We start from the raw sequence: 14,783 nt of genomic DNA, 5'->3' as shown, positions 1-14,783 counted from the left end.
ACATGTACTTGCATTGGCCCTCTGCATATATATAACGTGCTACACCGCACGCTTGAGGCACGCGAGTTCCTCAGCTATCGAACTCCTAAACATTACAATGAAGCATCAACGTTTAAAACTTGGAAATCTGAGAGAGGCCTCTTGTGTTCATTCAAGCGAGTGGATGTAGTAGGTTGTTTCACTGAACGTGCAAAGTTTAAGGCCAATGTATGGACAGTCATAGCAGTTCAAGACAATTTTTGCACCTGATCTCCATGGATCAGCTCTCTTCTTTGCCACAGATTTTTTATCAAGTTTGTCTAAGGTTAGTTCAATAAAATAAAAGCCACGAATTTGCAAGCCTAAGAGAATTTTACCATATTTTCTATATGTACGTAATATGAGACCCTAATGTTGCTTGCCTAAGGTGTGCCTCGAATCAAACATTCATCTAAGTTGTTTAAACTTGTCTAACCTTAGATGTGTCAGCCTTTGCCAAACTTAGCCTCAACCAAACAACCCGTGAGAATTTGATCACCAGGATGGCCGTATTCTGACCTCAGATTTGACAAGTAGAAGTGCAAAAAAAAGCACCCATCTGCCCAGAAAAACAGCACAGCAAAGCATGCGTGTCCGTTTAGTATTTTCTTCCTCCGTTCCTAAATACTCTGTATGAGTCTCTTAAAAGATTTCACTAAGTAACTACATACGAAGCAAAATGAGTTAATCTATACTTTAAAATATGTCTATATACATCCGTATATAGTTCCCTAATGAAACCTCTTAAAAAAACGGAGGGAGTAACATAAATATTTGTACCAGACAACCTTCCGTGCCACTGACCATGAAATTCCCTAACCCCAAACCTACACAGATACCTGGAATTTACACCACGCCACCATCAGTGCAAGTCCACAACAACAGTTAGACGGACCAGTCTCAGCTTGTAGGAATAAATGCGAGTCCACAGCAAGCGAAAAAATCGCTAACAAAATAAAAATGGCAAGCTGAGGGGAAAAAAAGACCATGAAGAATCAAGCCATGGGTGTCAGAATCTATTATCAATATTTCTCTCAAGGATTTCCCTTCTATATAAAGTATAATATTACAAAGGGGCAGCTTAAATATCACATTGTTGAAATGTAAAGAGGGTAATAATCAACACTACACGAGCCTTCCTTTTCCCAAGGTTGCTTCCTAAGACTGATTGACTGCTTCCCAGCGATATGATCGCGTCTGCCCCTCCTCAACTTCCACCTTCCAACATGGATGTTAAACCTCCAGCATGGACGCTCATGTGACCATCTGTATGCGACCTGGAGAAAGTCAGTTAGCTTGACCGTTGAATCAAGATAGAGTGCGATAGTGCACATGTGGCATAATTCAAAAATGTAGAACAAGAATGATGCCTCGTGTCTACTTGCAGATAAATTTACTGTGCAGTGAAACCAAAAATGTAAAGGCTTTGCCCAAATGGCAACTTAACCACCAATGGGAGTACTAGAAAAAAATGCAGCTGCCCTGTCTAGTAAGCTCCATGCTGGTTGTGCTAAAAACAACAGTGCTGCTGAAATGCAATTAGAGAGCTGTGATGCCCTTCTAGTTGATACATACCTAAGGCATCATCGTCTGATTCTAGGCTTGCAACGGAATTCTGCTAAGAGTGCTATGTGATCTGACGACCATTCAGGTGAAGGGAGAGCAGTGTCTTTTCTTAAGCTCTCCTCATCCAGAAGCTCCAATAAAGACTCCACTGACAACGAATCCGCTGAAATAAGAAAGGAAACATGGCAACTGACAATCATCAAACATATCACAGTACTAATTCTTATTCCAGAACAATGGAGATATAAAAAATGCAAACATAGTATACAAATACAATGCGTCAGGCACCTACCTGTGTAAAATATGTAATCAACAGTACCAGTGAAATCCCTTGTGCAATTTGTGAAAAGTGGTTCATTTGTTCCTGAGTCCATCCTCCTCCGCTGGTGCTCCAAATCATAACCGACACCTACCATCCTTGCAAATGAAGAATATGCACTGACCTATAAACAAGTAAAACCTTTGGTCAGAACAGTTGAAAAGGAGGCGAGATAAACAAGCCATGGTAGTTTTACTGTACCAGAGGAAGCTGGTGTGTCAGCTTGCTCACAGGGCGTAAAATTCCAAGGGGGTCAATGGCCAGATCTGGATGCAATTGATCAACTTTGCCTATCGCAAGAAGCCCGTGTGGAGTACTGAAAGACAAAAGGAAGCACAAAGGGATTAAAAGTTGGAGAAAAGCAAAAGGAAGCACAAAGGGATTAAGAGTTGGAGCAAATAAGTATGAAAAATATTGCTCCGATAGGATCTTGATACACACCTCCCAGGGATTGAATTGAAATCCCCACAGACCAACATTGGAATGTCCGCACTGTTAGCTATCTTTTCCAATCCTTTTAAAAGTGTTTGAACCTGCAAAACCATACTTGCTGTTAATCTGAATATTTCAGAGATTGTGAGTGCTAGCCTACACAGAATTTGATGATACCAGACCTCCCATAGCTTGACATCTTTGAGATCTTGGTGGACATTTACATGTGTATTGGCCTGCAAATTGGGAACATTTAAAATGAATAAAAAATTCACACACCCATGACATCAAAAGGCTTCAAGCCCGGACCACTACGAATAATCACACAGGTCAAGGACTAGACTAATATCATAAACTCAGCACTATATGAGGGAATTTGCAGTAAGATGCGCCTTTTGCCAAGCACCCATCATTGACATACAGATGTTTCCATGCATCTTAACTTATTAGAGTCATCATATATATGGTAGTATATAACTATATATACACCCACGTCATCCTATATATCATGATAGTTCACCCATGTCTCATATACTACTATGTGGTAGTATATATAGTACTTCATTCTTATATATATGATGACACGAGAGTATAAAACTTCTAATTCCTAAATGTGGTGACTAAACAAGAAAATAATGTCACATGCTATTTTGCATTATACTGCTAGCAGTTCAACGGCTAAATATCTATATCTATACCAATATAAAAAGAGACCCAAAGAGGCGATCCGATTAATATCGGACATCAAACCATGTCAATCCAATGACCTATATTGCTCCAATGGTGAGCGCTCAACATGTCTAGCGTGCAATTAATATCATACCAAATATCATCACATAGTTAACAGGTAACTAATATCCTACCTAATATGAATGTGCAATTAATTTCCTCCCCAATATCAACGTGCATTGCACATACGCATTTACTAGTATAGGAAAAGGTCCACTTTTCATCTGTTAACTATTGTCTTGGTTTAACACTTTTAACATACAACCTGAACTTCGAAATTGTCTAATTTGCACTTCAACTATCTGAATGTTCAAACTACGTCCTAAAGCAGTATTTGTGGGAGGTTTTGTGTCGCCTGGCATAAATGTTCAAACTACGTCCTAAAGCAGTATTGCCACCTAATTCTCTACTGGGCACTTCCTTCCTTGACCACTCTATGGCCTCCGCTATAGCTTCCGCTGCTCACGACTCTTTCATCACACCTCTTCTGTTCCAGAGACTAGTGCAGAGAGCAGTTCCTAGTCACCGCAAACTGCTGCAGTGCTTCAACATGTGGGGAGCAGGCGAAGAGAGGATGGCCAAGGAGGGAAAGGTGTTAGTGTTAGTGTTAGAGCTGGGAAGGAGGAAAGGGAACAGAGAGCGCAAACAAGGATAAGGTAGAGAGAAAAGGGTGCTTCCCAAATAATCACTCTCACATGTGGGGCTACTGTTACATAAAGAATGAAGTGCCAAAGTTGATGGTAAAGCGGCCTCCTCACCAGGCCCGTTGACAAGGGTGGCCAAAATTGTTCGACCGCACAGGGCCCAACCCCCAGTCCAGCAGGCAATAGGTATAGCTCAGGCCCAGCACACGGTCCACTCCAAGGCCTGGCCTCATGTGCTGTTTATTTCTCAGTGCTGAAAGAAAGGCCCAACACACAATACTCCTGATTGGCCCATCAATTCAATCAGTCTGGATCGATTAGCGACTGATCAACCTACGCATATGCACGCACACAAGCGCATTAGTTTCCAGCATCACAACTGACTAGATACATTAACGATTGTATATTGCAGGGATTTGCTTGGCATCGGCGATTGAGACTCGATCAGGGATGCAGGAGACTTGATAATGGCGGCAGGTGGCAGGTCAGGCGGACACACCCCACGGGCCACAGCACTCACTGACTTGTACAGTTGCACGGTAGCGCCGTCCGACCCTGAGCGGAACGGAATTAGCCAGAGCAAGCCCATCCGTGCTTCTTCACATGATATGAAGCCTTACTAATGTAGGCTACTTCTTTGTTGAATACTCACTTTGTTGAGTATATATTATTTAACAAAAGTATTAGAGCATTTATTTTCCATCAGTTCATCTTAGCCAATATTATATTGTTTATGTTAATTTGGTTATTTTCATCTTTTGTGCACATGTGCAGTATTTTCCATCTTTTACTTTGCAGTCAAATTGTTTGGGTTAGATAGTCAAGCTATCATGCATCCAAGATTTGCGAAGTAGTTGCTTCAAAATGAGATTAGTTTATTGGTTTAGCACAACCTTTACTTTTTTTAGCCTTACTAGTTGATATATTTATAATTATTGTAGTAAATAACATATAGTTGAAGTTATATAATTAAGTGAGACTAAATCTACTTTAGTTCTTCAGTTATATGATTTTTTTCAAAAAATTTAGGGTTCCATTTTACTTTTTTGCCCTGAGCCTCCAAATATCTGTAGACAGCCCTGCTCTTCTCCAAACGCCACTCGAGAAACCAGCTCCAAACAGTCCTGAGAGTCTAGGTGCAAACTGAACGGTAATGAAGTTGATAGACCAAATGTAGACCATTAGCAATCATGCATATAAAAATGCCATATCTAGTAAGTGCATAGCTACTTTATACGCATCTAAGTAAAGAAGGGTGATTGACATACCACACAAAGGAGCTGTCTTTTACCAGGGTTTTCAGTTCCTTGGTTGCCAAATTTGGCTTCTAAGACCGCAATCAGTGCAATGTTATCCTTCAAACAGAATGTGTGATAATAAAAAGTCGGAACAGAATCCAATAGCATAAAGTATCTCTTATAAAGTTAATCTTACTTTAATCAATCGATTTAAAGCCACCCTCTTTTGTGCAGGTGGAATAATCGCATCTGTTAAAGACTGTGCAGCCTTATTGAACTCGACCTACACACAAGCAAGTAAAAGAAGTATCAGATAGCTGCAAATCATCAGGTAGCTGCAAAGTTCAGTGGAGGTACCTCATATTTCTTTACGTGCGAAAATCTGTCTCTACGGAAGAAAGTAGCACAGCCATCAATGGCATGAGGAACTCCGGCGTACACCTGTGACAACAATGAAGAATCAAATAAGACACTGGAAGGTACAAACCATTTTTTTACGATAAAGTGCAACTCAAAGATACCTCTGTTGTCCTTTTCTTGTAAAGCGCCTGATATCCATGTTTATCAAACTCGGGTGCAAAAAAATCTTCGAAGTGGTTCAATTGTACCTGAAACCGGTAGCATTTTGCTTAACTGTCACCTGTTAAAATCTTAGGGCACTTCTCATTTTTAGCATTTTTAATATATGAATTAGTTCAAATAAAGAAAACAATCATGCAAAGAACACAAAATAATCATAAGCACCTTAAAGAAACTGTTCATAATGATCATGCAGAAATATTTTTGAAAGCTTAATTAACGGGCAAACTATGATAAATTCAAATCCAACATCCCTATAAACAAGAAAAAGAAGTGACGACTCAAATGAAGAATGAAACAGGCTAACAAGAGTATATAACTATAAGAAGCATTGTAGGTTGTTGAACAGAGTCATCACGCACAAGTGCACCGGGATGCAATATTTTTATGATGCAAACAATTGAGACTTTCTTAGTTCATTAAATTAAATGTATGATGCAATTAAAGGCGAAACATAGGTCACACGAAAATTAAATTGACAAGAAACGTTATCACATCATACCTCCTGAAGACAAATGATATCAGCATGATAACCAATAATTTCACGCATCAAATTTTGTCTCCGATAAGTCCATGAAAGAGCCCAAGTTGGGCAGTAGCTATATGCATCGCTTGTAGCATATGCATCTGCAAGAATATTATAAGACAGAACTGTGAATGTCCCGAAAGAAGAACTCTGGCTGTCCATATCCAAGTGACCCAAAACATCTCCATTCACTTGGATAAGGTGGCGTGGAGTAGGGGTTGGTGCTGGAATCACACGTGACGTCATAATTGAAGTTGGTGGTCCTGCTGGTACTTTCTTTTCTGTATCCACCGCTGCACATTCAAATCTCAGAACATGGCCAATATCATCAGCAGTCGGTGTATATGTCTGCGAGCGTCCCACTTCAAACCAAGTTTCACCAGAGGTTTTGTCAGAGCCGGAGGGATACAAAGGAACAGGTCCATTATTAACACCAGGGCTCTGTCCAAGATTTGACATTGAGCCAGATCCAGAACTGAGAATCCCTGAACTACCACTGCCAAATCTACCAAATAGCTCCTCCTCTTCAGCTCCATTTTCATTTAAAGCACTACTAGCTCGCTCATGCAAAACCTTGTGGTGCTGCCACGCATCAGAGAAGCACTTAGCAGAACAATGGTAGCTCTTAGCAGCAGGTATTTTTGACTTGAGACAGCCTAGACACTGGATTGTTGCTTGCTCCATTGGATGCACACTGCAGATAGCAACTTTTCGATCGCTTTGTATGCGGTACCTTCAAGAGAAGAGTTAAATCAGTATAACTATGTGTTGTAAGATACACATAAGCTGTAAGATACCAGGAGAGAACCAAGACTGAAAACGTAACGACATGAAAGAACACCTAAAGAGCTCATTTTAAGTTGTATCAGCTCGTGGTAACTTGCTAACAGCACCTTTGAAGTCAGTTTGTTAAGGCACTTTGGGAAAATACAATCTTTTCTTATAAATAATGAGGCAAGATGAAGATAATTGGCAATACAACAGGAAAAAAAATCAAGTTTTCTTGTGCATGTGTTTTTTTTCTATAAAGGGCGTGTTTATTAACTCAAAATGTAGCATCAAGCAGATACAAAGCATGATGAGCAACTTTTCAAAAAGATCATCAATGTACATCCTGTTATAACATGGACAACAGCAAAAAAAAAATCATTCAACAATATGATCAAATAAACCCCGTGCAAAAAAGACAAAAGAAATATTGATTTCTTTAATAATACTGTACAACTACAACCACTTGTATTTTTCGCAGAGGACACACTTTAATCATATTTTTGCACGTCTTTCGGAAGGTGCACAACTGTACATATTACATGTGGTTCTGTCAAACTAGTGACTGAAAAGCAAACAAAATGAAACTATAGAAAATAGATTTGGTGGGCAATACTGATATTTTATTTGTGCAAAAAAGATGTGAATTTGTGTTGTAAAAAAATAACTTTTTACTTACCTAAAAACACTTATAACATATATCTTAGCAATGTAACATAGCGAATGTATTGTAAGTAAATTTGAAGAACTGACATAATGCGTCAGTGTTCTAAAAACTGGTCCATAGGCAGTGTACGAGGAAGCGGCTAATGAAAAGCAAACCAATGAAACTACATGTGTTAACGTACCAGCTCCACTATTTTCATAAGTCTGCAATACTAAATTCTCAACATATAGCATCTAATTGATGCAATTTAGCATCGTTTATAAGGCGGTAAGGCAACCTAAGGCAAGCACCAACCGCTCTAATGCCTAAGCGCCTAAGGTGGACGGATAAACGCCTAAAGAGGGCACACTTGCAAGGCGCTGCCAGGGCGCCTTGCTACCCAAGCGTCAACTAAGCGCCAAAGGCGGGACGCCTTATAAACAATACAATTTGGACCTACTTGACACGACAAACAATGGAAATGATGAAATGAATTAACCAATCCAAGCAAGAGTGTAATGAGTAATGCACAGCAATATTATATATATTCTATAACAGGTGATCGTCTGGTCACCCAGCTAGAAGCGATTGTATGGCTTAACTTGCCAATTGTATATGTGGCATACACAGAGCTTGTAAGTAACAGGTAGGGCACCGCTTCCTCGCAACATTATATACTACCTCTGTTCCAAAATAATTGAAGTTCTGGGCATGTCCCAAGTCAAACTTGTTTAAGTTTGGCCAAGCCTATAGAAAAATATATTAACATCTAGAACACCAAATTAGTCTCATGAGATTCTTTATGAAGTATATTTTCGTACTATATGTATTTAGTGTTGTAGATCTTAGTTCATTTACTTGGTCAAACTATATGTACAGGGTAGTGTCCAATAACAGGTAATCATCCGGTCACCCAGCTAGTACTGATTGTATGGCCTAACTTGCCAATTGTATATCTGGCATACGCACAGCTTGTAAGTAACAGGTAGGGCACGACTTCCTCATACACTGCCTATAGACCATTTTTTAGAACACTGGCGCATTATGTCAGTTCTTCAAATTTACTTAAAATACATTCACTAGGATACACTGCTAAGATATATGTTGTAAGTGTTTCTACATAAATAAAATATTAACTAGGACAATGCCCGTGCGCTGCAACGGGATATAAATACTCTAGTATGTTAGCTTGTGATTTACCTGCCCATATTAATGCGACAGTGTAAATAAATATTTATCAAATCCTGCCCGTGATTTACTTTATAGTAAAAGTGAGGGCCTCTTTGATTTGTAGGATTCTCAAAACGCAGGAACATGAAAAACGTAGAAACAGAGTGTGCCATGTCCTCTTGTATCCTACGGGATTCGGAAGAGTGTTTGATAGCACAGGAAAAACAAAGAAATCATATAAAAAGATGTTTTAAGTGGATGGAAATTTTCATTCAAAATGTAGTACAAATGTATCTCATGGAAAACATCCTAAAGGATTCCAACCCTACGAATCAAACGACCATCATAGGAAAAATTCCTAAGGAGCCAAATTCTTTAAAAATCTTATGAAATTCCTTGGTATCAGAGGAGCCCTGAAAGATGGAACCTTAAATTCTTTTTAAGTAGTAGAGATAGAGATTTGTTACGGCACAGAAAGAATATGGATAAGGGTGGGTGTGGGAGTGACAAGGCCAGTAAGAGATCAAACAAAAGAGAAGGACACGTGTAGTCAACAAAACAAAAATAATGGAATGTGCGTTCAAGCTCTCCCTAACCGTAAGCAAGTAAAGTAACTTGCAGCTGAAGCTAATATAATAATCCTTTTCGAGCTCCAGAGGCACCAAAATTCAGTGTACTATCAAGCAGCCTCTTTGAGTTCACGAAGTGCTGTTCAGCTCGAGGAATGTATCACAGTCCAAGAATAATGTGACCCAAGTGAACAAATTGATAGCACTTGCGCATCTCTACAAAATTATTTATATGATCCAGTGCAATCCCAAAAATCCCATTCCACCCACGATGGATAGAATCATTCTTGCCCAACGATTGATAGCATTCTACAAGCCAAGCAGCCTTCATCTCCACTACGACACTCTTACAATGCTATCTAACTGTCCAGAGTTCTAAGCACAACCAAATCAGACAGCTTATTGACTTGCTCGATGAATAATCAATTATTCTTATAACCATTCTGTATTATCCCATTTGGTGGCTTAATATGTCATAGACTCAATAGTTTTATCCGTAAGGGAATCAAGATACGACTTCTGAGTCCTGAGAACTGTACTGCGTCTCCAACTCAACAATCTAGTTATGTCTCAAAGGCAACCATTGGCATTTAATATTCTCTGTGCTTCCATTCATTTACAAAAACACAAAATTGGCTTGTTAGAGCAATTCATGCTCCAAATTGATACAGTTGTGCTACATATATACCGGAATTAAGAAGAACAGTACTTTCCTGAGTTTAGTAAGTAGTTAAGCATATAGCAATCTGATCGATACTGAAAGACCCTTCTTTTATCAGAATTCACTAGTACTAACGCACAAGCGGAACTAATCATTCCACAATGCATATCCTATTGAACCAAAAGTTAAGAGTCACGAGCTTCTCGCTCACCATCTGTATCGCATGAAGTGACCATCAACAGCAGCGGTCTCAGGCACATCGTCAGTGGAGATGGCGCCATTGGGCAGACGCAGCAGCACATAAGGGGTGATCTCACACCCCACAATTGGGATCTCCGACGGCAGGTGCACCCGTACCACACTCAGCATCCTCCACCCCTGCTCCTCCTCTGCTGCGCTCTTCTCCACAGCCCCAGCACTAGCACCAGCAGCAGCACCAGCTCCAGCTCCTCACAGGGGCGGGCTTAACACGGGGCATGGGGGTTCAGTTGAACCCCCAAAAAATTTCTGAAAATAAACTGCTGTTAGTAGTGTAATTCGGGATCTCAAAATTTGTAGTCGTAGTTCCGCGAAATGGAGACCAAAATACATGGGTGGGCGGATGCGCCAGCCGCGACTTCATAGTCCACCCTACCGATGGGATGGAACGGGGTTAACTGAGACCAATCTCGAATAAAGGGATCTGGCTGGATTCGATTGCTCGCGGCCAAGAGGAGACCGGAGAAGAAAAAAACGAAGAACAATCCGAGCAAAGCTAGGGCTTCCTTACCAACAAAATGAATCGCTTTCGAGCCACGCCACACCAGCAGCTGCAGAAGGGATCGGAGGAGGAAGATCAGGAGAGACCGCGCGAGCTCCTCCGCTTCGAGATGACAGGCGCGCTTCGGTAGGAGAGAAGGGGGGGGAGGGGTTTCGGCGGCGAGGGACTCCGGGATGGTGCGGTGGATTTGGGAGCAGAAGCATAAACATTTTTTTAGGACATGCTTCATCACTACCTCCTCTCCTTGGGCCGAGCCCATTTTCCATTCTCGCTTTCCACTTTTTTTCGTGCGGCCACATGCTCTGCCCTCATGGCCCATCGTCGCTGGCTTGTTTTTCTTTTGGGAAGCTCTTGTTTGGGCTCGTCTTCGGGAGAGCAACTAGTTGGGAAGCGTTTTTCTGAGAGCCATTTAACGATAATTCTCACGTGCCGTTACTTGGCGCGTTCTCGGTCGTCACAACATGTTGTGTTTTGAGCGTTTTTTATATTATTTTTTTCAAGTGTTTTCGTCTTTTAAGGTGGATTTTTTCCTTTTTGGATGTTTTCTTTTTCACCTGTATTTCTTAATTTTTAATGAAAAAATTATGAAAAACGTGTTTTGTGTTTTTTGCGAGAGGTATGGTCGTGCCTCTCGGAAACAAAAAACATGTTTTCTGTTTATTTTTCTATCATAAGAGGCACGGCTTTGCTTCCGTGAGAGGCACGGTTTTGTTCGTGCCTCTCTGAGACGGAAAAATAAACGCGTTTTTTCATGATAGGCATGGTTTTGCTTCCACGAGAGCATGATTTTGTATTCGCGAGGGGCACGATCGGAATTGAAAAACAAACGTGTTCTTTGTTTTCTTTTCTATCGCGAAACACATGATTTTTTGCTTGGTTTTTTTGTGACTCTTCAAACTCTATCAACATGAGATATAGTTTTGAAGATCTCAACGTAAGGAATCCAACGATGAAAACGATTCAAGATTTGAATGCACGGTTTAAGAGATAAAACATTTGAAAAATACGAATCTATCAAAAAGGAAAAAATTTCAGGTTGCGACAAGTGGCACACATGAAATGCGTCACTTGTCACAACCTAGATGGTAGAACTCATCTTTGAAAGAAGTACTCTTCAATTGGTAATGTCGCATGTTTGGGCGCACCTTAAGCGTCTAAACAGGTGGCTGTCGCCCACCTCATGGACTGGCCCACGATGCCTATCCTAGCAAAATTGCCTCACGGAAAAAATATGCAAAACCGTGTGTCCACGAGGACTTGAAGTCGCGCCATGTGCTAACAACTACACCTCTTAAACGCTTGTGATTGATAGGAACGCAAAAGGTTTAAGAACAATTGTATCCGTGTTATTTATTAGATATTTGTATTATTTGAAAACTGTTTCAAAAAAGATGATTTATTTTATGAAAATACTTCATCAAATTTCAAACAAGTTTCATGAAATTTAAAAAATAGTTCATTGATTTTTTTAAAGCTCATCGAATTTGAAAAAAGTCCATCAAATTTGAAAAAAATCCATCGATTTGAAAACAATTCATTAAATTTTAGAAAGTTCGTCCATATTTTTCCAACGGGCCATGGAATTTGAAAAAAAATTCAGTGAAATTTTAAAAAGTTCATGGATTTTCAAAAAAAATACGATTTTCAAAAAAAGTTCATCAATTTTAAGAAAAAGTCCATGAATTTGAAAAAAGTCATCAAACCACGAAGAAGAAGAAAGAAAAAAGGGATAAACGAAGAAACAAAAAAGTCAATCAATTTTGGAAAACATTTCATCAAATTGAAAAATGATTCATCAATTTTGGAAGAAATTCAAAAACATTTCATCAAACTAAAAAAAGTTCATCACTATCGTAGAAAGATCACAAAATATAAAAATAAAGTTCATCAATGGTCAAAAAACGTTGATCAATTTTTAAAAAGTCATGCAGTTTAGAAAAAAGTGCATCGATTTTCAAAAGTAACTTTACAAATTTGAAACCAAACTGCTTATTGAAGAAAACAAAAACGTTCAGCAATTGAAAAATGTTCGCGCATGTAAGGGGAAAATAGATAAAGGGAAAAGAGAAGAAAAATAAAATATAGATTCATAGCGTACTTGAGCCACAAGTGTGGAGGTGGCATAGTGGTTGATGTTGCTGTGACTCGCGAGTTCAAATCGCCATCGATGCACCTTTTTTAAAGTTAGGAGGAAAAAGGAAATATGGGCCGGTCCTACAAGACGCGAGAAAACTGTTGCATGCGCCGTTTTGCGAAAACTGAAGAAATTAGTGAAATAGACGAAAGAAACGGAAACGAATACAGAAACCTCGGAAATTTATATGGAAACAGATATTACTGGAAACACACACGGAGGGAATACGGAGGAGACACGGAAACATAAATGGGCATTGTCCGAAAATTTAAAACCCCTTGAGTCATGTAGAAATAAACATAAAACAAAATATATAATGAAATGTTACCATGGTTAAAAATAATATGATTATGTTGGCACCTCAGCATAGTATAGTAGTAGTACTCGACAATTGTGTATAGGGTCTAGCTAAGTGTGTATGTGGTAATTGGGCCTCAAATGACCCATTATGATCATTGTCTCATTGGGCTAAAAAGCAACCATAGGCATATACAAAAAATTCATATTTGTGGAAACGGAAAGTTCCGTCACCACGTGTGTTCCACCAGAAAACACCGTTCCATTTTCGTTTCTATTTCCACATAAAATATTCCATTTTCGTTTTACAAATTTTCATTTTGGTTTTCATATTTCCTATTCATTTTCGTTTTTCCTCCAGAAAAGCATAAAATGTTCACTCCATTTTCATCCTTATTGATGGGATGACGAGATTGTCACGGCCTTACTTTCTTTTTCTTTGATGAGCCTAGTCTACTTGCTATTTACACTAGATGACCCCTTGCGTTAATTGATGTTGAGGGCAACATCAACCCAAAAGCTAATTAGACAATTTGGAACATAGAGTGGAATTTACGTGAACTATTACAAGAATATATTTTATGAATGGTCTGTAAGTGATTATATTTGCAATGCATATCCATCTGCCAACGATAAGTGTGCTTATTGAACTTTATTCCATCAAACCACATCCATGTTTCCTTAAGGAAACCAAGCTAATTTCTCCTAACCCACGGAAAACTAGGTCCTTCATCCCAAATCAACTTGACATCTCACACCATAAAGATGCTGACGGCTTTGCGGGTGGTCTGATTGCCTCTCGTTCTTCCTCCCACTTCCTCTTCGTCAATTACGCACAATCACGTTTTACACAAAAGATTATGTTTACCTCCTTAGCCTCTCTACTCCCACTAGTATTACCAACATTTATGCCCCCCACTAATCACTCTCTTAAGTCTGCCTTCCTTGTGGGCCTCCTGGCCTCGGCTCCTCCGTCAAATCTTCCATGAATGATTCGTGGTGATTTGAACCTTATGAGGCATGCTTCCGACAAAAATAGTGACGCTTTTCGTCAACATGAGGTCGGTCTTTCAACCAACTAGTTTACCCTTGTGTCAAATGCGCAGAGACCCACTAAAGACATGTTGTCGATGAAAATGTTTCATTTTGCAAGGACATATTCAATGTGTTTATATCGCTAAGGAACCTGAGTTCGGGGGGAACATATTTGTATAATATGTATAGACGAGTTAATGGAGCATTTTTTAGTTGAAAATATGGCTACTATATTGATAAATTTGAGTTTAAAAGAAAAGATATTTGTCCAAATGATGCAAAGTAGGTATATGACACACAACTTTACATTCCACGAAGACGTGACGTGATATCTTCCTTTACTTGATTATGTTCAGGCACATTTGGAGACCAGATCCATAATTTATTAAGATATGTCTATCCAAACATACAAACTCCTGTTTTGCCAAACGACAAAGAAATAATTAAATGCAAGTATTTTGCTTAACTTAAAAATGCACTTGGGTTACCTTTGTACAATGGCCTTGTTATTTGAATTGATATGATTCTTTTAGATAACTTTGGAAATGGTGGTTAGCATGGTAGAGGATATTTATTATCCTATAATATACTACAATAGTGCCAAAGGTTTTTCTTATATTGTTGTGTTGTTAGATGTTCTATCATGCATTAAAGAAATGCAAACTAACTTGTGGTTGGATGGTTAGGAGGAC

General features: G+C 39.3%; 1 protein-coding gene across 1 annotated transcript; it reads right to left on the bottom strand.

Annotated features, from left to right (window-relative positions):
* Positions 1 to 1,006: 1,006 nt before the first annotated feature.
* On the bottom strand, positions 1,007 to 10,823 carry LOC123429162 (carbon catabolite repressor protein 4 homolog 1-like). Its single transcript, XM_045113226.1, has 13 exons — positions 10,635 to 10,823; positions 10,077 to 10,372; positions 6,028 to 6,784; positions 5,468 to 5,554; positions 5,304 to 5,387; positions 5,143 to 5,229; positions 4,977 to 5,063; positions 2,518 to 2,571; positions 2,345 to 2,436; positions 2,105 to 2,219; positions 1,877 to 2,027; positions 1,594 to 1,747; positions 1,007 to 1,295 (listed from the first exon to the last, which is right to left on the bottom strand). The coding sequence occupies exons 2-12, from the start codon at positions 10,232 to 10,234 to the stop codon at positions 1,602 to 1,604; spliced, it is 1,818 nt and encodes a 605-aa protein (XP_044969161.1). The 5' UTR covers positions 10,235 to 10,372; positions 10,635 to 10,823; the 3' UTR covers positions 1,007 to 1,295; positions 1,594 to 1,601.
* Between the last annotated feature and the right edge of the window lie 3,960 nt (positions 10,824 to 14,783).

The sequence above is a fragment of the Hordeum vulgare genome, chromosome 1H (genome assembly GCF_904849725.1).
Source record: "Hordeum vulgare subsp. vulgare chromosome 1H, MorexV3_pseudomolecules_assembly, whole genome shotgun sequence".
Classification (NCBI taxonomy): Eukaryota; Viridiplantae; Streptophyta; class Magnoliopsida; order Poales; family Poaceae; genus Hordeum; species Hordeum vulgare.
The sequence above is the reverse complement of the archived record's forward strand: the minus strand, read 5'-3'. Positions and strand labels throughout refer to the sequence as shown.

Excerpts from the sequence above, each read along its gene's own strand:
- LOC123429162 (XM_045113226.1), bottom strand. The coding sequence starts at position 10,234 with ATGCTGAGTGTGGTACGGGTGCACCTGCCGTCGGAGATCCCAATTGTG. Across the intron at positions 5,388-5,467 it reads ACAAGAAAAGGACAACAGAG|GTGTACGCCGGAGTTCCTCA; the intron begins GTATCTTTGAGT and ends TTGTTGTCACAG. Across the intron at positions 2,028-2,104 it reads TGACACACCAGCTTCCTCTG|GTCAGTGCATATTCTTCATT; the intron begins GTACAGTAAAAC and ends ACTTGTTTATAG.